The sequence below is a fragment of the Pezoporus flaviventris genome, unplaced genomic scaffold, assembly GCF_033815535.1.
Source record: "Pezoporus flaviventris isolate CSIRO_AGI_PZ_B2104156 unplaced genomic scaffold, CSIRO_AGI_Pfla_v1 ptg000045l, whole genome shotgun sequence".
Classification (NCBI taxonomy): domain Eukaryota; kingdom Metazoa; phylum Chordata; class Aves; order Psittaciformes; family Psittacidae; genus Pezoporus; species Pezoporus flaviventris.
Window position 1 is genome coordinate 5,260,136 of NW_026892593.1, and position 22,693 is coordinate 5,282,828.

Below are 22,693 nucleotides of genomic sequence, written 5' to 3' on the forward strand. Positions count from 1 at the left end.
AGACCCCAATGTGTCTTAATCATTTAGCTGTGGAATAAAATGCATAGACCTAAAAAATACATCTGAATTTTTAGGGAGGATTTAATGTCTGCAGTATTTTATGCACTATCTTCCCATAGAACGATTGATCTTTTCAGTGTGTCACTGGAGAGTAAAGAGGATTGAAAACAGAACCTTAGAAGAAATACTGCCTCCCAAATAATCTTAATTATGTCAAATTGTAGAGATCTGACTATTTCAGCCAGTTTTTAAGGACTCTATTCTTAATATTTGAAAATAAAGTTGAGTGAACATGGAAGGTGTCATTTTAAAAGTTTGTAATCCTTTGACAACAAGCAGAACAATCTTTTGGCAGTGCATATATTCTTTTGAAATTTGGATTTCTATAAGAAGGTGTAACATCATAAAATGAAAGGTTCTTTCCTTAGAGCATCCTTGTGTTACCAGCTCAGGATCATGTATATAAGCTCCATGGTATTGATTAATTTTCTACAGGTTTTAGATTTTTAATTTCTAGAATGAGTTAGCTGGTCTTATATCTATTAGGCACCTACCTGCTAATACATATTTTTCTTAGCACCAACACTTAATTTCCTTAAATACAAAAGACTAAATGATATATATTTTCAGGCCTGACCCAGCATGTTATTTTCTGCTGTTATGCAAAACCAAAATATTTTACTGTGTATTTCTTTTAGCATGTGACTTCTTAATGAGGCAAGTGTACAGACTAAGACAGGTCACGGAGTTGAGAATTTGCTCTGAAGACTTATATTTGAATTATATTTTCTGCTGATTTACAGACATCTTCTGTGATTTTTCAGAATTTTTTTTTATTTTTTTTATTTTTTTATGGAGAAGCCAAGGTTCATCTTTCCTAAAAGAAGCTTCTACATAGTGTAATCAGTGTGTCTTTCCATGTCAAAAATCAAAATGTAAGGATAAGTAAGTATACAGAAAAGAAAAGAAAGAAAAAAATGTTATGAGAGTATACAGAGCAAGAGAATCTTTGCAAAAACGTTTCAGGTGAATTTATACTATAAAAATGTGGTGCAAAAGAGAATGGAAATCACAATGAGGTATATTCTATCCATTGCACTTCATTTTCTATTGAGGTGGGAAAATTTCTCTGGATTCACTCAGTATTCAATTTCTTATATGAGAAAACACATCCAGTTACACCAGTGAAATGCCTTACAATGATATATTTCATTCATTTCTAAATAAGTTCTTTAGCTCCTCATGTTAGGCTGTATAAGTGCACATGGGTACAAATAGATGTGTAAAATGCAAGACCATAAAGGTGCGATGTTAAGATTGTACCAGACTTTAAAAATATTTGAATAAATGGAAAGTGGATATGGGCAACAAATGTTTTCTTTGTTGAGAAAGAGAACGCCTGCTATGTTAAATATTTTTAAATTTTATTTTCTGCAGAAAAGAAAAGTCAGTCACAGTCTTGGAGATTTCATCAGTTACATTCATTTCTATGGCACTAAAGACTGTTGATAAATCTACAACTGTATACCACTATGTACTGAACTTGGTGAAGGTTTTAAATCACAGTTTTCCCTATGTGTTACTCTACTGTGGGACAAGGGCCTCAGTCTCATTCTCATAAAAAGCAAGGGCAAAATTGCAATGGACTTCAATGGAAGAGGTCTGTAAGAGGATGCAATCCTGCAAGTGAAAATTAGCCTTACAGCTTTTATATGGAGGTTGAAGGAAAGCTTCAGAATATGCTGACTTCAGTGCAGTGATGTGAACATCTGCTTGGAAGCCATCTCCCTCCCAAACCCTCTTCATTTGCAGTTGTTGCTTTTGCTCTGGGCTTCAGTCTTACAATTCTGATGACCTCTGCTGAAAGCTCACTTTACCAGGTCAAGCAGTCAGACAATCCATTGAGATGTCCTTTCCCTGTGGAGTCAATGTGTCCCAGTGTGTCCCACCCCTTCCAAACAGTCTTCTTCTTCAAATAGAACATTATGTTCAAATATGGTGACTATTTGATGTTTACACTCCCTTTTTGATGCTTTAGAAATTACTTAAAAAGAAAAAAAGAGTACATCATGACACTAGCACCACATGGCTTTATTGAGTTTTTTAAAAGAATGTTTCTCATAGTTTCACACAAGCAACCATCTCTATTTTATGCTTTCCTATTGGATTAACTTTGCATATGAACCTTCTTGTTCATAGTTCTCTTTTTAAGTCTCAGGTGTATGACGCTTAGTAAATGAAATGCATCAAACAGCTCTTGCATGTAATGTCATTCTTACTGTAAGGTTGAATAAATATGAGATCATTACACTAAGAATGAATTTTGTCCAGTGAGTTCCAGTAACAGTGAGTAGGATAGCCAGTGTTAACAACAACATTCACAGAAATCTGCACAGTGTCTCCCCCAAATACGATTTACTATTGCTTAATATAAGTAACATGAACACCTTAAAAAAAAAAATCAAACATGCCCCCCCAAATAATAATAATAAAAAAAAAACACGGAACAAAAAAAAATCAAAAAGCAACAACCAACCAAACCAACAAAAATAAGTGTCAACCACAAAAAGGCCAAGATGTCCTGCAAAGCAGACCTTGGTTATAGTGTAGGAGCATATACATACATAGATAAGTATATAACTAAAAGTTCTAAAATGGTTTAAATTTCCTGTTAAAAAATGCCGGTATTATATGGTTTACTTTTAGGTTACCTGGAAAATAATAAAAATGTAAAGTGAAAAATGCCCTTACAAAAAATTTAAATGTTTTTTTTCTCGTAAAAATAATATTGTAAGAAAACCTAGACAAAGTCTCTATATTCTTAAGTCCCTGGTTTAGTGAAAAGATACAGCCATTTTATCAACATTAAGAGCAGACTTACATACTTTGCTGAACAGCAGTGAAAGTAAGCATATGTTTTAAATTAATCCCATGCATAAATGCTGTCTTAAACCAGAGCAAAGCAGCACTTGGCATTAGAGGAAGATATTTTCTGCAACAAAGTTAAATGCAGCCTTTAAATTTTAATGTCTCTGTTTGACCTTTTCTTTCATTATTATTTAGAGCCTTCTTTATTCTTCATTGTCTAAAATTATCCATTCATATCAAGTTAATGGCAAAATTCTTGATGCCTTGGAAATATCTTGTTTCTTTTTAAACAACATTATTATTTTAATAACGGTTGAAAGTGCATTATGATTCCTGAGTTATAGGTATCATAAATCAAACCCATTTCTTTTCCCAAATTACATGTAGAAATTTGTAATTCCACTTCCAGCCCTCCATATGTATTTTTGCATAATTTTTACCAGTGAAATAAACTGCAATGTTGAATTGCTGTGCTGGATAACCTGTGAGGAAACTGACAGTTTTCTTCTGATCTTTCTGAAGGGATTCCAATGTCACAAAGAGCAAGGAGGGTTAGAATTATGGTATTAGCTTTCAAAGCTGATTATTAATGTGTAACGCTTATTTCATTTAAACTGGCATCCCATGGAAGCTGACACACCTAACATCTGATCTGCCACAGTGATGAGAGGAAACTATTGCAACCATGGAATATTTGGTATCTGTCCTAAAAGGTGAAGGTGGAAAAATCTCTCTTGAAGAGCCATTGCTTATATTTTTAGTGACTTTTCAGACAGTGAAATTCATCTGCAAGCATTTATGAGATACACATCATGCTTTATATCAGAACTGGTGAGTTTATATTATAAACAGTATTTATATACTGGTTTTATATTAAAACTTCCCCAAGTTGCACTGAGATCCAAATTTTTGTCTATGATGTGTTAGCATTAAGCTACAAACTATTCAAAATTCCAGCTGTTAAAATGTAGAAAATGAAAGGGATACTATACACATTGCTTAACATTTTCATTCCATGGTCATGTAGTTTGCTGTTTTAAATGCATTCATGGCATTAATATTTAAAGAGATGGGTTTATCTTTACCTTTAATTTCATTGTGGCTCTTAGGGGAATAGTTAACTACATTAGTAGCTTTTTAATTGTGATACTATACTTTGCTGTACAGTGACACAAAATATTTCACATCATCTGGAAGACTCCTATGCTGGCCAAGTGTTCCCGGTCTGAGTATCAGCAGCGTTTTACTTGGGGAAGACATGAATATGCAATGTCGGTTATGGCCGTGATGGGATCATGTCTTATCCTGTAACAAAACGAAAAAAACAGTTTCTATTCCCTATGTAGGATAAAATATGAGCCATACACTATAAACCATGAAGTATGGATAATATAAATTATTCAAGTATTGTTTCCAAATAATTTTGTTTTCACAGCTGATCACTTTACCTGAGTCTATTTTCTTATGAAAACAGCTTCAGTTTTTTTACTTTTTCCTCTCACAGACAAGACTATTTTTATTTTACTTTGAGGATAAATGAACAGAAAGTAGTAAGACTAGAAAAAGCTATTACATTTTAACTCTCCATTTATTTCTTCACTTACTTCTACAACTTTCTCTGTATTATTTTATTTCCTATTTATTGAATATTCATTGACAAACAGTTTGGTTGACATCCCAGAAGAGAAACTTTTTCATGAGTAACTTTATTTTTCATATATGATTGGAGAATAAATAATACTAGTCAGATTGTTTATAGAAACATTTCCTTTACACCATATTTTATGACAATTATGCCCCCCTAGTACTTTTCCACAGTTTCAGGAGTTTTTTCGTTCTTTTCCTTAGTTCACCTCACTCTTTTTTTTTTTTTTTTTCCCTGCTGTTGACCCAAAATATTATGGTATTTAGTTCTGAAAAATAGCTGGTATGTGATGTTTGAAAAGTATGGAATGAGATTTCCACGCACAGAGAAATATTTCCTCATTGTTTGACATTTACCCAACAACAGTGGGGGAATAGCTACTTCTGGAATGCAGCTGAAGCTGATATAGCAGGAAATAATATTCCTGTACCACCAGTATCTACCCCAGATGATTATTTTCTGCTGTATCAGCTGTAACATCAGGCATTAATGTGCCAGGGTTAAACCAACACAGGAGCTTTTGGGAAGGTGAGATTCTGTCTCATTTCCCCATGAGCTTCAGGACCATTACTTAAATTTTGTATGGGTTTTGCTTGCTAATTTTGTTTTGGGGTGGCTTTTTCACTTCAGGTAGACATGAAATGCATGTCTTATTTTTCCAGAGGTGCATTTTGAGTTATATCTCTTTTTGATAGCAACTCTCTGACTAATGGGAATCCTAATTTTTGATCAGAAGTTACAGCAAAATGGCATGTATGATTTAGGTGGATTTGGAGTCCTGTCACATATAATTTTATTCTTTGCAAAACATTTACCTTACTATATTCTCAATGTGAACCTGAGATGAGTTTACTGAACAGGTTGCATTTATCCAATATGATGATATAATCTACATTTCAATAGACTTTTGGGTACTAGACTATCAAAATGTTTACTAGCCACACACTTGAAGGCTGGTAGCATATTTTTATGAGATTTCACAGATTTCTCTCTATTTGCCCTTTTATTCTCCCCCCATATCTGTGTTTTGTAGTATGCCTTTTTGTTAATGTATGAATTACAAACATAAATCTTACTTTCACTTGATATTTTATCAGGCAATTAATTGCCTCTTTTGAGAAAGCTGGGGCAATTGTAGAATTATGAAAATTTACATAGTAAATTCTTTCTCAGCTTTTAAAGCCTTATGCAGGCAAATTAAACTAAGTTGCCAGTATTTTTTTATATTTATATTCTGCTAAATCCACTGCAGAAATCACATCTGCTCTGCAAACCATAATTGTGAACTCATTCCTAAACATACTTTTATGAAGAAGATATATAAACATCTCAACATTATCAAGGAAAGATAGCACAGCATTTTAACATATTTAACAGCTACCAGCAAAAATGTTTTGAGTAAAACACATTCCATGGCTAGATATCTATTTAATGTTTAGATAATTTGGAGAAAAGATAGAGGAATCTTCACTCTCTACTCCCACAGAAATTAAATAAATGCAATTTTAGTGAGCATATTACTGATTCTTTTTGGGTTAGTGCACACACAAAGGTGATTTGTAGAAACTCAGAGAATTTTTACTAAGTACATCAGTAAGCAACCATAATTGTGTTTTCTCCCTAATGAAGTCAGTCCATTACAAAGGTATAACAAAGTTAAATCTCATGTCTAAGAACTTTTTTCTTTGCCTGGAGGTTTTATGCTGGTTTCTGTGATTCTTTTTTTTTTTTTTTAAGGATCATCTGTTTCAACTGGAATCGCACAAATTTGAGAGAGGAAGAGGCAGGTGCCCTTTTGACCCCAGTTCTTCCTTCACCTCCATCTTAATTGGTAATGATCTTTATGTCACAAGCTTCACAGTCCTGTCAATATGTCATTCTGTCTTTCTCTTCAGCACACCAAAGTGTTATCAGTCTTCTATTGCAGCCTTCCACATATCAGACTTAATCCTCATGGTGCTGTCCACATTAATATTACATCCCAGGCAGCATTAACTGCAGCAAGGGCATCTCACTGAAGTGAGTAGATGTTATATGACACGTGCCATCCTGAAGAGGTAATTGATTGTTGTGTGATTTTCAAAATAACAATTTCCTATTTTTCTTCAAAGCAAAGCAATATGTCTAGATTAATCTTTTCCACCACTGAGACAAATACACAAAATTATTATTTATCCCCTGAGATGTATTCTGAGTAACAAGCATCTTGTAAACATGTGAATTTAACTGTTGTTGGTTTGGTAGGTTTTTTCATCAAGCATTTATTGTTCATATAAATTACAGCTTTTGAGGTCAAAATAATTTTTTTTCAATGCTGCCTTCTAACAAAACAATCCAAAAGTGGTGATGCTTTGCTAGGAGAGTTTATCTTATACTCCACATTTATAAAAATAGATTTCAAACTCTGCAGTGCCAGAAAGGCATGCTGAGATAGTGCTCCTCTATGCCTTGCTGGTGAGCATATCAGTGTAGGGCTGGGACATTTCAAGTTCTAGTATAGCAAACCATATGTTTTTTCCTTTGTAATTTTTTCCTGAAAACATTTTGTGATATCAAGCAAACACAGTCTTGACAGTATTATAGTACATTGACTAAAAATAGACTGGAACAGCAGGTAAAGGGTGAAAGCTAGACGCACTTAGGCAACAATTTCTGGTTTTAGAAAACTGAGCATTTGGAAGGTATAGCTGTTAAAAGAAAGAGCTAGAAAACAAGAGGCTAAAGTTCATATAAACATTCAACTTTTCAGGGATAAAAAAATGTTAAAAGGATTTTACGGCCCTTTTATACTTACGTTTGATTTCATATTTTAAAATTGGACAGCTAAATTCTCTAATTAATAATTATAATGATATAGCTCACCCACAGTGGTGAGGAAGTATGGATCATGAGTGACAGATGTATTTTTACATGCTAGGTTTATTTGTTCTTTTACATTAACAAATTATTTACAAGAAAGATCTTCGCAAGTAAAGTCAAATCTTTCAAATTGCAGAAAGCAATCAAACCATTCTTCATTTCCATTAAAAAAAATGCAGCTCAAATTCTTAACAGTTAGTGGGTTAAGAAGTCATGAAAGAGTCCAATAAAAAAAGATGCATTTTGACTGACATTCCAAAATCCATGAAGCACAGATTGTTATGCTTTTCTTCCACCCTGATTTCTAAAATGTTTCTACAGCTTTTAACAGATTTCAGTTTTAGCCTGGGAACAAAGACTCATCCCATGGAATTTGCTATAGGCCTGAAACCTCATGGGCTAATCTTGAAGTCCTTCTCAACCTTTCCTCATACAGAACTAAGTAAATAAATTAACCTGATCATGTTCCTACTGTGACATCAATGTGAATTTTATTTGCTTAAATGGAAGCCAGATTGTTCCACTGAGCACTTCAAGATTAATGGTTAGTCCTTGTGCTTCCGGCTTATACATTAGTTCGCCTGTATCGTAGGAGGTCCTATGGATCCTCACCATTTTATCTGAAAGAGAAATCCATTAAATAAGACCTTTCCTGATAAATGCTAATCAGAATCTGGGCATCCACTGACAAAGACTTATAAAATCAACCCCAAAAAATTAAAAATATTGTAATGCAGCAAGATTAATGAGAAAATAATATCTTTCTTTTTGTCAAAACACTGATACAACATAAAAAAAGAGAAAAAAATTTACCCCTTCATCAAAACTAATATGACCTGAAAGACCTCCATTGGGAATTCTATGATTTCAAGTGGTCATGGAATTGTATTTTAAAAGCATAACGAAATTCTTCAAGCAGTTTATTATTTTATTAATGCTTTCATATTTTTTATACTACTGGAATTGAACACTTGCAACACTTGGTAAAATATCCTAAAATGTTTGTATTTCCATGTATTTTAAAATCTTCTGCAAACTTCTACTAACTAGAGCTTGCAGAATAAACAGAATTAATACTGCTTCTTAGACTCCAGAAGCTATATCTTTATCTCTGTAGGCATCCGTTTGAAAAGGGTAGAAGACATGGACAAAAATATGGTGAATATTAAGGAATCTTTTAATTAACATTTGAAAATGAGACTGAAACTTCTAATGCCAACTGCCCTCTGAAGGAAGGGGTGGTCATTTATTCACTTGAGCCCTGATTCCAGCTCATGGTGGCCATGACCCTATGACAGGAGATAACAACTACACGAGGCACCCTCAAGGAATGGTTTTCCAGTCTTTCCTATGGTTCTTGGGTATTCCATTCTTCCTCATGCACTCTAATTTTCTTAGAAAGTGAAATCTCTCTAAGGAGCAGGCCCTTAAAAGCTGCACCCCGGAGCTGTCTCCGCTCTCCCATGTAGGTTCAGCCAACGTGTATGTCCTTGACAAAATTTTATGCAAAGCTGTTAGTAAAGGCTTTCATATCTCAGCTTCCTCTTCTTCGTAGCTAAACAATTCTAAACCTGCTTTCACCTCTGCAACTCCAATTAACACAGCAGCCTACACCAGTGTGGCTATTGACCAATGGTAAAGATTAGACCAACAAGGAAATTTGACATACCTCTGATAAAAGTTTAAAAGCTTTTAAAATCTTGATCTTGAAAAGACATTTACCTCATCACTAATTAGAACCAGAGTTAGCAAGATTAATTTAGGAAGAAAGAGAATTCCTTGTTCTGTATCTCTTCATGTATTTCAACACATCAGTTAAATACCCACTTCAAGAGAACAATAGTTCGTGACTTGGCTTTAAAATCAAATATTCATGCTGTCATAAGTTTTATTACAGGTTATCTGACCCAGTGGTAAAGTAGCTTGTGATGAATTCCTCAGTTTATGAACAATTAACTTCTAGCAATTTATTGTCAGCATCAGGAAACAGAATAGATGTTGGATGGCAGGCTGAATAAAATGTATGTGTTTAGATAAGAGGCATATAAAACTTTTGGACTTCTATTTCTAGTGAACTTTCCCATCTGTTTTCAATAGCAAAAACTACTTTTGATATCAGATCACGCACACGGATTAATTTAGACCACACTAGTTCTTGAAAACTGAGAAATTATTTTATGTCTAGGTTTTGTTACCTGCAATATATCATGAGCAAGTGGTGAAAAATCTAAACTACAATTGAATATGCTTTTCTAACCAGGGAATCCACTCCAATAATATTTTCTGGGTTTACAGGTTTAAAACAGTTTCATGTATTTGTGTTTTTTATTTTTATTCCAGACAATAAGCTAAAATAAATACATTTTCTCCTTAAATAGGAGACAGAATACTTGACTGACAGACAGAAAGTACAAATATACAGAGGAAGTTTACCAGCTAAGCAGTAGCTAATTTCTTTTGAATTTGTTTTTTTCCTACCATGAAATGTGTCTCTTGCAATAAATGTAAACTGGTATTCTGATTTTAGTTGTCAGTCAGTAATAACTGGCTGACAGTCAAAGAAATGTATTAAAGGCGCTGCTTACGTTCTACTCATTGCACTCTGCTCCTTTATTCATAGCATGAATTTTACATTTAAACAAATAAGACTACTGATAAACAGTAACTTATGTTTGCATTACCTTCTAGTTTGAAGTAGGTACACAAAACATGCCAATAACAAACAAAGAAAACACACCTCTAAGGTGGAAGGAGCCTATTTTAAAAAAATTCTATGTATATATTAAGTTTCTTAAATTAAATCTTATGCTCCAATCTGATTTTCTTTAAGGGTTGTCATTTAGGGATTCTTGCTTTTAGAAGAAGTTTGTATTCAGTTTTTGTTAATATTTTTTCTCTTGAGAATAGGGCAAAAAGTAAAGGTCTCTTTTAAGTGGCCCCATTGAACTTTGAAAGCATTTGTTTTCTTGAAATATATGATGGCTAGAAAGTGCGAATGAATCACTTGAGCCACAACCGGGTTTTGAGGTCTATGGGATTTTTGGTTTGTATAAATAAGGAGAGGAGAAAGTTTTTATTCTTATTTCATCAAGATCAACCAGGTTTTATTGAAACTTAAACTTTAGCAATTAATTTGTCAAACATGTGAAGCTGAGACTAGACTGGAAGAGGGTAGGAGTGAAGTTCTGTGACATTGCTCAGTTGATTTTCACTGGAAGAAACTGGTTTATCAGTGTGATGTGCAGTAGTATAAACCCTGCAACCAAGGCAGGAGTGAGCTGATATGCAGCTGATATGCATAGCTTTGCAATGGAGGAGAGACGAGTAGAAATCTTGCCAGGATTTTTTAAACCTCAACCTCAGGCTGTCTCTAAAACTATAATTATTCAGCACCTGTAAAAACCTGCAGTTTTCAAAATTTGTAACTTGGATATAAGGATGTGCAGAAGTCAGCTAAAGAGGGAAAGAGAAGATCCTTTTAATGTCAAAAGTGTAAAAGATCTCAGAATTATGTTGAATGCTCTTACGCTGAGATCTTTGCCAGGCACACTCACCAGTATATTCTCATTTTTTTTAGGTGAAGTGACCTGTCTGCTCACACCTGATACTTGTGTTCAGTTTAGTAACACTTCAGGATGAAAATCAGATTTCATTTCTGTATCCGTACAATCTCTTTCATGGAACAATATCCATCCAAGACTGGAACTTCAGTTTTTCTACCCCTAGGATCTCACAGATAAAATCAGTCAGAACTTCCCCAGTATACAGTAGAATGCCATAGCAGCAGGTTAGCTACGTGTACTAACATTTTATAACTATGCCAAACAGAGGGAATAGGCTTCATATCCAAAATTCTGAACATCTGGAGTTATATCTGATAATCCTGATCACCAGCAATATGTGAATATGTGCATCCTCTGAATAATTTACCCTGCACTGATGTATTTTCCAAGATTCTCCAGGGTGTTGAAAAGAAATAAGCACTACATTTTGTATCACACATCACCATAAATAAAAACAAAACCAGCCAGTCCTAGATACTTTTCCAATGGAATTCTTAAAGCCTGATTTATGACTAATGTAACTCATTAATCAGGCTTGTGAAGACTGTTTAGAACATTATTCAGACACTGAAAAATCCTGTTGTTTAAGCAAATTTGTGTTGTTTAAGAAATAAAATCCTCTACTACTTTTGAGTAATCTTAACCTGTATTGATGCTATAATTTATATTCCCTTTTAAAATCACTTGCCAATATTTTACACCAAATCATGACCATGTATTTTACGAAGCAATATCCATTCTTTGTATGGTGAAGTGCAAGGCAAAAAGGCTCTCAGTTCCAAATTAACAGAGGTTTCTGAACCAGCCCCAGCTGCCAAAATATAAAGTTTTCAGAATCATTTTTCAGGCTTATGGTACCATTTAATTCATATATATCTCTTAAGAGAAACAGAATTCACACTTTGAGGAAGACCACTGAGAAAACCCTTGGTTTTTGCAATAATCGTGTATAATCAAATTTCCTGCTATAATCCTGCCATCAAATGTAATTTGAATGCATCAGTGGTGTTTATTTCAATTAGCAGGTAGGACCGTGTTACTGAAAACTCTGATCAGGTTAGCCACGAACTAGAGATTATCTTCCTTTTCTTACAGTTTAACTCCTGCCGTGTTATTTTCTGACACAGGGATGCCACCTAGTGACTGTAACTTTCAGCTTCTGAAACTGGGCCTAAAAGCTATAGCCTAAATCCACAAGGACGTGAAATATATTATTCTTAATGCTTGGTCAGTTAAGGGGAAATGCACCCATGCATAACTAAAAGGTAGATTTACTGATGGTATTTCACTAAAGCAAAATATATCCAATATCACAATTTTAGACAGTCAGATAGAGAGAAGGTGAATTTTTGAACACATGTATGATTTATTTGCACTCCACTACATACAGATTTTCTACAGTTATTGGCAATCAGAATATTATTTTGAATATTTTCCTATGCTTGCTTCATTTGTGAATGTTATCTAAATCCTATGAAAATGGGACCCAATTTCTGTACCTATAAATTTTTCAGGAAATATTCATCACTAGCTGTGCAGGATGGATGACATATCAGATCCTGTCCCTACTCTGTTGAATATTTTAATGGTATGAAAACAAGTTATTGTCAGATCAGAGTAAAACAAGCTCTTTTTCTTTAACAACTAAGCTAGCAAGATGTATCCACACTGTAGTTAAGTGGAACAGCTCCAGAAGGATGACTGGAAAACCCCCCTGGCCTCATAAAACATGTGCTTGCTTACAGAAATCATTTCAAAAGTAGTAGGTTCTGCTTCTTATCTCTCCAGCTGGGGAGATAACTGCCTCCAGTATTTTCACTATGTGCTTCACTAACTAATCTTTTTTTCAGCCATGTTTTGCACAGAGCCAGATCTGGTAACTGTGCTCAGGAAACTCCCCTCTTTGAGTGGATTCAGGTATAGTTTAGCCTTGAGCTGTATCCATGCAGCGTAGCCCAAATCAGTGGTTCAGTGAAGCCATGAGCATTCTTTTCCCTAGAACTGCATCCTCTGAAACTTGCTGTTGCATTTTCATCCCATATTCTGGCTCATAAACCTAATATGTATCTTCCAGTTTGGGAACCAAGTGATTTGTTGTTTCTCATTAGCAAGACCAGGAGACTTTTGGAAATGCCCAGAAGTAAAGCACTGGTCATAGTCCTTGCACTGTTGAAAATTTAGGTAGGTGTCTCTGGGCCTAGGCACTAACTGAATGACAGTGAGATCTTTGAATTTAGATGCCTAATGTGGTAGAAGTTAACATGGCAGATGTACTTAGATGTTAATTTAAGGGCTTCATGTATTGTGTGTGAATCTACCCTGAAGTCATGAAGTCAATTCCAAAAATGAGGCTGATCCCATAAATGAAAGTTAAAATTCTTGTCCTCATGCCATTCCAACCGTATATGTTGCAGTGCTGGTAGGAGCAACGTCCATATGCTCTTTAGACCATACGTAACTTACAGATTTGCCTTCCTTGAATTTGAACAAATTCTAATGTGCCATGTTTATAATGCAGTTTCTGTCATAGGCATTGAAATTCATACATAGAGCATTACCAAATTGTTTTGTTTTTGTTCTTTAATGTATGATCTGCAGGTGGTGAACTTTTTACTGGTCTCTACAGTGACTACTGGGGAAGAGATGCTGCTCTATTTCGCACCATGAACCGCATGCCCCATCTCCGAACAGAACCTGACAGTGAACGCCTGTTGAAAGGTATGAGAAGGAAGAACCAGAGTTGTTTCAGATTACTAACCAATTTCTGTTTAACCAGAAATTAAAAATATATTGTTCATGCATACATACATCCATTTGGAGATTAAGTTGGTTAAACTATTTTTTCATGAATTTTTTTCATGAACCCCCTTTCAGGATGATTATATTGAAATCTTTACCTTGATTACATTTTGGATTTAACAAATGGAACTTTTAAATCACTCATTTTTTACTTTTAACATTGCTTTTAATTTACACTCTGAATGTTCTATCCTATTTTGTGATACTCCTGATATAAGTAAAATATACTCTATTTAACTAGTGGGAACTTCTCATTAGAACACACCATTCTTTTTTTTCTAGATGAGATCATTTCATCTTTATGTTGCAATTAAACAACTCAATCTTTATCAATAACGTAAAATAAAAATAGGTACAGTTAAATGAAGCAAAGTTAAACCAGGTAGTTTTAGAGAAGAACATTTGAGTATTCCACAATAAAAATATGGAGAAAAATCGTGCACTGGGAAATTTGGAAATTGTTTCATACTCTTCAATATGAGACGTCATTGAATATCAAAGTTTCTGTGAAACAGAGAATCAGAATCTTAATTCGTTTTGCTCCAAACATAATGCAATATTTCATCAAATTTCACAGCAGTTTTCTCCCAGATCAGAAGAGAACACTTCTTCCTACATGAATCTCACCTAAGACTTGACTTAAACACTTTTTTAAAAGACAGTTTAAGTCCAATACCTAGATCCTTCCTGAAATGAGCATTCTAACTGGGTATATAAAAGACCGGGGTAAAAACAATCATGTGGATATCCACAATACACAAATGAAGTTTGTCTTCTCTTCCATCTGGAAGTTTTCTTTATTTTAAAGAGAGAATTTTCTAAATTATTGTCTCAGACTTTGCTTTTCATTTTGTCTATATCTGAAATTTTAATTTGCAGAAAGGGAATATTTTTAAATGTATGTTTAAAAAAATCAGAAAATTAGCAAACACTGTATCAGTGTCTTAAAATGAAACTACTGTTTTCACACAGAACAGAAAGTTAGAAAATACTTACATCACCCACTGCTTCTTAAGATATCATACTATGTGTGACTGACATACTCATTTAAAGAACTTGTAAAATCTTAGCTACAACTCAGTGTGATGAAATCATTCACAGGTCTGCTTGGTGTGGAGTTAAAAGGTATACAGGTATGGACTGAAGTCTGAATTTAAGTTTCAACTTCGCAGCAAAATGTTGAACCGGGAAAAATTTGGAAGGCCTTTATTTCATGACAAAGATACACAATGCACCTTCTATCTTTGAAAATATATGTTCATATATAATCTTTTGGCTGAACTGCCAGAGCTTTTTCTTTATCTAAAAGGGTTTTCGTCTGAAGTTGAAATTCCTGCACTGGGTTTATATGGGATCAGAGATTGTTACGTGAATAACAGTGCTAGGTTTTAACCTAAGCCAAATTAAAATATATAAACCCTGGAGAACTGGACTGGAAGAAGGTCTTTTTCTTGTATGCATACAAAGGAATATTGATTTGCTTATTGGAGCAATGAGGAGTTTTACATTAATGTATTCCACATGGTCTGTAGATACTCACCCAGAAAACAATAGATATTTTTCCTATTTGTATCACGCTATACCATCAGGTATCTCTCTGACTGATTGATCCCTGAATTTTTAATTTTATTTTTTCTTTGCTGCCAGCTGATTTTAAGAATTGAAATCTGTAAGAGAATATTTTAATAAACTTGGTTTTCATTTATTTTTGTTTTCTTTTAAAGAACCAAAATTTGTTGGCTCATACATGATTCCTGACAACGAAGACCATGATGACAACAAAGTCTATTTCTTCTTTACTGAAAAAGCATTAGAGGCTGAGACAAGCTCTCATGCCATATATACCAGAGTGGGACGTGTATGTGCGGTAAGGTCCTTCTTCTGATTCCCCAGCTAAATCAAAACCAAGCAAGCTTCTCTCTTTGGGCCTTCTTCCCCAAGCAAATATGTCATCTATTATGGGTGTGAGAGTAAGCTATAGGTCTGAATGAGAATACTACCTCTAAACAGCCTCAAGCATTAGAAAATTCAGAAGCGATCTGAAATCTGGGCTTGAAACTGAATTTTGCTTAAAGAGGAGGGCAAAGTTCAGAAAATTTGTCATTCAGTTCCATATCTCTCTGTGCTGATATGTGGTAGCAGTTGCTCGCAGAACTCTCTTACCATCCATATTCTCAATTCAAATCAAGGGTCCATTGCCCTTAGTATTGGTCTAGGTCCAGGGCCTCTTGCAGCTCCCACAGCTGACATAACACTGCCATCCCCTCACACTCCTGGTGACAGGACCAGGCCAGCCACTAGTCCCCTCTGACATTCCCTCTTGCCTTCCTATTCTTTTAGCAAGAGGCAGACTTAACTGACATCCATTTGTGCAGGGTCAATGGCTGTCCCAACAGAAAGCTGAATAGGACAAGAGACAACGAGCACAGCCTGAAACATGAAATTCTGTATGAATGTAAGAAAACATGTTTTTAATGTGAGTGTGGTTGAACACTGTCACAGGTTGCCCAAAATCTCCATCCTTGGAGATACTTAAACCTTACTGGACATGGCCCTGAGCAATTTGCTACACAACTTGCTCAAAGCAACTTGGTTTGAGCAGGTCAATTGGACTAGATGGTCTTCAAAAGTCCCTGCCAAACTCAACTATTCTGTGATTCTGTAAATTAAAACAAAAAAAACCTCTTTCTGATGTATAAATGATAGAAAGAGTGCAACATCAATCATCTATAGAGTGTTTTATAAAGTAGCTAATCAATTTTTAATTTCATGTCTCATTTATCCTCTTCTCAACATCAATTAGGGAAAATTGTGCAGATAGGAAACTAGAATAAATGATTGACCTGTCCAGCAAATTAGATTTCCCAGAAGAAGCAGAAAACTCATGAGGAAAGACTTTGATTCCTTCCACTGCCCTACACAATCGTCGGTTTCCCACTCAGACCACATTCCTAGTGTGTTGATCCCATCTCTTTTTGGCTCCCTAGGCCCGCACACAGGAAGAACTCAGTTGCTGGAGAGGAGTACTTTTAACATATGATCCCTCAGATCAAGCTGCTCATAATCGGTCCTCTCTGAACAACTAATGAAGTTTGGGTGCATTCCTTTCTTTTTTTTACTGAACAGTAGTAAGGCTGATGAGAGGAGCTCTCCCATTCCCACTGGGACTACTTCTGCTTGATTAAAAGAAGGAATGAGTTTATTTCTTAGCATCTGATTTTGTTTCTAAAAAAAATTGCATTCCTCCTCCTAACTGTAGAGGATTCATTACTTAAACTACTGGGTAAAGTGTAAGATTCAAGTTAAAAATCTTCTGTCACCTCAATGTATGGTATATGTCACATATGCTCACAAGCATATTACCCATTAAAATCTCTTAAGGAGTGCTCATATGTAACTTAAAACATCTGACATATACAAAGTACCAAATTTCAGCCTAAGACATTAATGTCCACAAAGCCAGTTGGCTTTCTGAATTCAAGCCTGCATTAAGATCTGAAGAATTCTTAGGTCTATGTTCCAGTAGATGTCGGAATAGATTAATAATTCACTCTAGTCTGAAATATATCCACCTGAACGTTTTATCTCTAGCCATGGGTTAAACCAAAATCCTACAGACCTTTCTACGCCACTTGTCCAAAACTCCAAATACTTTATGCTCTGGACATTAACTTCACAGCTGTATGCTATAATTCAGATTTGATTTAATGAATACAAAAAGAAAATAGCTAGTTGGTGATTCAAGAACTGGCTTTTTTTCCCCAGTTTTTACATTTTTATCTAAGCTGTAAGAGGTTTTGTAACACAGAGACAACTACACCATATATTTCTACTTTTCTCAGGAAAACAAAGCTCTGTTTCTGTGAGAGCTCAGTATGAAGCTGAGGAAATCAATTAAATTCAGCAGTTTAAAATTAAGTTGTCAGGGGGGTTTTGCAAGTCTAATACAAAATCTTCAACAGTCAGTTACACAGCCTACCTGAATACAAGGCCAGAGCTTTGAGGATGCTACCCAGAACTTACAGAACCTGATTACTGATTGGTACTAAATGCCCTATTCTCTTAACAGTCCGACAGACACAATAACAAGAAAAAGATGAGACAGCCATAACAAAGTAGGAATCATTTAAAGTTATTGAGAAATTCTTAGAACACTATGAGGCAATTGCCCCAGTCTTGCCCCAGCTGTACCAGCTCTATACATAGATTCAAGGCTTCAGTTTCCAAACATGTTTATGTAATTCTGCACTGAGCTCCTAACACAATGTTAAACTTTGCCAAAGTACTTGGTAAATCCAGCTAACAAAAAAAAAAAAGAGAGAAATAAAAAAGCTTTACAACAGCTGCATAGTTAAAACTACATACGGATGTGGTACAGAATTAAAAAATTCTTATAAACCCACAGCTCTTAATGAGACCTGGAGTTGATCAGTGAAATCCTGCTTGGAAACTGACTCCAGAGAAAGTATACTAGTAACAGACATGTGGTTTGAAAACACATGCTTTTGACATTAGAAGATACAATGAGCGGCTAATTCAGCAGAGATGTTTGTGCTTCTAGACTTACTCATTCAAATTACCAGCAGTATTTGTTTCTCTTTACACAGAATGATATGGGAGGCCAGCGAATGCTTGTGAATAAATGGAGCACCTTCCTCAAAACAAGGCTAGTTTGCTCTGTGCCTGGGAGAAATGGAATTGATACGCATTTTGATGAATTGGGTAAATATCCTAGACTGCAATAAACTTAAAACCATCATACAAAACACACACTTTCATAATAACACATATGACTGTCGAATATTGTATTTGTATTCATTAACAAGGAATGGTTAAGGTTTTGTTTCCAGTTTATATGAACTTCTATATATATGGAATTGACCATCATCAATTGTGCCTTTACGTATGGCATTGTTTATAAAGTTTGGTTTTTAAATCTGCATAAAATTAAGTAACATATGCAAGTAAAATAGGATTACACTTTTAACAAACAATGAAATTTCTCTTTTGGGGGCTGAGAAAAGTAATCTGCTATCATTTACTTTGAGTTTAAATTTTTCAGAGGATGTTTTTCTGCTGCAAACTCGAGATAACAAAAATCCAGTGATATTTGGCCTCTTCAACACTACAAGGTAAATAACTGGAAGAAATAATAGCAACCACAGATTAATATTTGAACAACCTATTGAAGAGGGAGAAGCTGCATGATAAATATCCCTTAGGAAATATATAGTAAACAGTTTAATCCCTGTTATATTCATAGCAGTCTTCCTTGTTAATGTAAAAACTACTCTGTGATACTCAGGAGCTTGAAGTCTTATTCAGTGATCCATTCTATGTGGATCACAAATTAATTAAATGTTTCTCTGCTTGAAAATTTCCTGGTGTCAAAGTATATACACTCCTACGTGCTTATAACAGCAGCTTATCAAAGCTACTTGTCATTGAGAGCTTCACTGTAATTCAAGTTTAAGTAGATAAAGCTTAAATTCCTACTAACTTCCAAGTGAAGCTTAAAGCACCATCTGGGATGCTGCTGGTGGCCTCTTCCACTGCAGCCCAGTTCAAGTGCAAGCACGCAGTACCAGTTTTTTGGAGATCCAACTGTTTTTTTTAGGATGTAAATGGTAGAGCAACTGTGCTTTTGCCACTATCTCACTCTCCTGATTTATTTTTTCTGGAATAAAGTGAAGCCAATCTGGTTCTTTAAAGATGCAGGCACTTAGAATGTCCTACGCCAGCAGAGCAGGGCAGGCACCTAATTAAAATGTTCTGGATCACCTGGAGTCTTCAGAGGTGATTTCATTATAGAGAGCACTGACTCTTCTTGAAAAAAAAGCCACCAAAAAAAAAACAACAACAAAACCCCTGAATTGCTTCTGTGCAATAAAGTGAATAAAATTTATAAGTAAATTTTATGTGGATTGATCTACATAGAGTGATCTTGATGACTTAATAACATCAACCAACATTCCCATTCAGTATAAAAAGACTCCTGTTCATTTCAGTCAGCAGTGGTTGATTTCCGTATTTCCAAAATAACAAGAAGAAAAATCTTAGAGAAAATAAATGATTAACTGTTTAAGTCACTAATCAAAGATGTATAAGACCTGGATTCAGTTCTCTGCACTTTGTGATTATAAAGACATGATTTAGAGCCTTTGTTCACCATTTTTACTTTTTTGGGGTTAGAAAACAGAGCATCCTTAAAGAAATGTTATAGATATAAATATGAATACATTAAAGACTTTGTAAAGAATAATGAACACAGCAGTTATAAGAAAAGCATATAAGAAAAATAAGTAGCGTTTTTCTCCCTGAATACTGTTGAAATGGGACTTATTTTTAACTACACAATAATACCAGTATTATATGTACAGAATGTGACATACCACTTTAATAATGTCTTTGAATTTTACTTCATAGCAATATATTTAGAGGATATGCTATATGTGTTTACCACATGGCAAGTGTCCGAGCAGCTTTCAATGGACCATATGCTCATAAAGAAGGACCTGAATACCACTGGGCTCTATATGAAAGAAAAGTACCTTATCCTAGACCTGGTTCTGTAAGTACAATCTATTTTCCATTGCTTTGCTGTGTAAATGAACATGGGAAGAAAAAGCAAACTGCTGCTAATGTAGAAATCTTCCTGACTTCACAGTCCAGGATATGTTTATTTGAATATTTACATACTCTGCATTTCTGGAAAAGTGTGGAATGGTTCAGCAAAAAGTTTAATCAAGTACTAGATGCACACCTTTCCCAAAGGAAAATTGTGGACTTGATTATATAGGGGTTTTCAAAATCCTGCTGGAACTTGAATTTAACAACCTTGTGTCTAGGTCCAAAGATCCCAAAGCTAGGACCCTAGGCAATAGGGGCAGAGAGAGGCATCTCTAGAAGATGGGTCTGAAGCTGCATTCAGAAACACAGTGCATTACCTGGGAAGGAGCCTCACTTTGTATTGAGCTTAAAATAAGTGTTCTGAATTTGGCTGATGACATATTTTTTGCATCTGACCCTTGATAACTTTAATCTAACTGCCAAACAAATAAATGAAAAGTAAAAGTTATTAAAGGGCATTGAGTGAGCCATGGAGGTTTTTTCCTAATGGAAATTTCTGGAGAACAATAAATAAAATAAAGAGAAAATAAAGCCAGGATGAATTGGAAACATGTACCTATATTTACATTGAAAAAAAAAAAAGCATATTTAAGATACATGCAATATTTTCCAATGTAAATAAGATCATTACTGGAAAAAACAAGCTTACTCAAACCAATTCACTGATTTTCTATTGCTGCTGAAACTAGGGCATTTAACAAGTGTTAAGGGAAGTAAAAGCAATTAAAAAGATGCTCCACTATTTCAAGATCAGGTGGTTCTGGTTCCTCTTTTAAATCTCTTTTTCAAAAAGGATTGAATTTCAATATTGCCATAATTTAGATTGATGTACAGGTTAGAAAGGAGACACAGATTTTGTTTAAAAATAACTAATCAGAATAAATACGTTTCTAGTCAAGGAATAAATCCTCCACCAACCGAGGTCCTTCTCTCATATAGTTTCTTTCTAGAAGCAATGGAACAGCTTCCTCACAATGCATTGTTTTGCTTTCAGACATCACAGAATGATATTACCCTCAAATAGGGTTCCTGAACTTTTTAACATTCTTGTAGTGTACCATTTACAAAGTATATAGAAACATTAAAACAATGTTGCAAAGAACCAAACTCAGCAAAATCGCTCATGCTTTTAATTAATTTTCACACAAGTTTCTTTACAAGCTTCCTTTTCTTGCAATGGACTTTCAGTGAAGGAAAGAAACAAGATGTATTTTGAAATTTGAATTAATCTGGCAACTGCTGTAGCATACTCTGCAACCATACAAGTGCTGTAGTGAGTTGCTCCTGAGAGGTGTTAGATTTTTCATTTGGTAAATAGAAATTTTGGAGGAAATATCAAACTCATTACTTAGAGACAGGTAATTATTTTCTACAAGGAATTCCTAATTTCTAGTGGATTTCTCAAAGGCATTACAAGTAATCATCCCAAACCCTTTCCCATTTCACTCTTGTTTTAGATGTTTCTGAAGTTTCCATTTCTGTAGCATATAAGCCCATGAGTCTCAGCCCAAGTCTGCGGGGTGAGGAGAGCAGCCCCGTGTTCTGCACCGCTTGAGAGAGTTCCCTTTGCATTGCAGGGCCCCATCAGCATCTCACAGAAAAGGCACAACAGGGGCCTTCCTCACCTTTCCTTTCCTGCTGTGAGTCAGGAGAAGCCCCGCAGCAGAGAATGTCAGGCTATCCTAGAGAAGCATCACATCCAAGATTTCTTTTTCATCCCGTGACTTTTGGGAATGCAACTAATGCATCCAGGGTAGTTGTCATCTCTTGCAAAGCTGCTTTTATTTACAATTGCGGAAGGTCTACCCATTATCATGCCAGCATAGTGCAGATTTTTCATTGTAAGATGCAAAGATATTTCTAATAGCTGTTTGCCTGTTTTCACACTTCATCTCTTTATCTTCTCGAAGGCCAGGGGCTTGCTCTCTTGAGTTTAACAATGGAATAAACAGTTGCATTAACAGAGCATTACTTTCAGTGCTGTTTTTCCTTTGCTAACAGAATCAATATTCTTTTTTGTACTAAAATCAGTCATTTGCAGAAACAAGCATTGCATACAATTCATTTATCACTGAATCACAGGAATGAGAGGTGAAAAGGCCTATTAGCTTATCTAGTCCATGCTGGTACAGCCTTTCTCCCTGTAGTATGATTTTAAATGTATGTCCTCTCTCATTTTAAAATAATGATTTTCTTTGGAGCTAGAGAAATAAGTCAAAATGCAGAAGTGAATGCTCAAAAAAAGAGATTATCTGGGATATATTATGAATATAATTTTGCTATCTTGGCCAATAAGCCACCACTGTAGTAGTGCTGACGTCAATAACAA

General features: G+C 35.0%; 1 protein-coding gene across 2 annotated transcripts in view; it reads left to right on the forward strand.

Annotated features, from left to right (window-relative positions):
* The window catches only part of SEMA3E (semaphorin 3E), a 138,085-nt gene that overhangs the window by 92,851 nt on the left and 22,541 nt on the right, over window positions 1-22,693 (forward strand). For both annotated transcript variants that reach the window (XM_061467306.1, XM_061467305.1), the window contains 6 exons: window positions 6,251-6,344; window positions 13,534-13,653; window positions 15,459-15,601; window positions 18,342-18,456; window positions 18,797-18,866; window positions 20,161-20,305. In XM_061467306.1, the coding sequence (XP_061323290.1) occupies window positions 6,251-6,344; window positions 13,534-13,653; window positions 15,459-15,601; window positions 18,342-18,456; window positions 18,797-18,866; window positions 20,161-20,305 (687 nt within the window). The remainder of the gene's footprint in view (window positions 1-6,250; window positions 6,345-13,533; window positions 13,654-15,458; window positions 15,602-18,341; window positions 18,457-18,796; window positions 18,867-20,160; window positions 20,306-22,693) is intronic.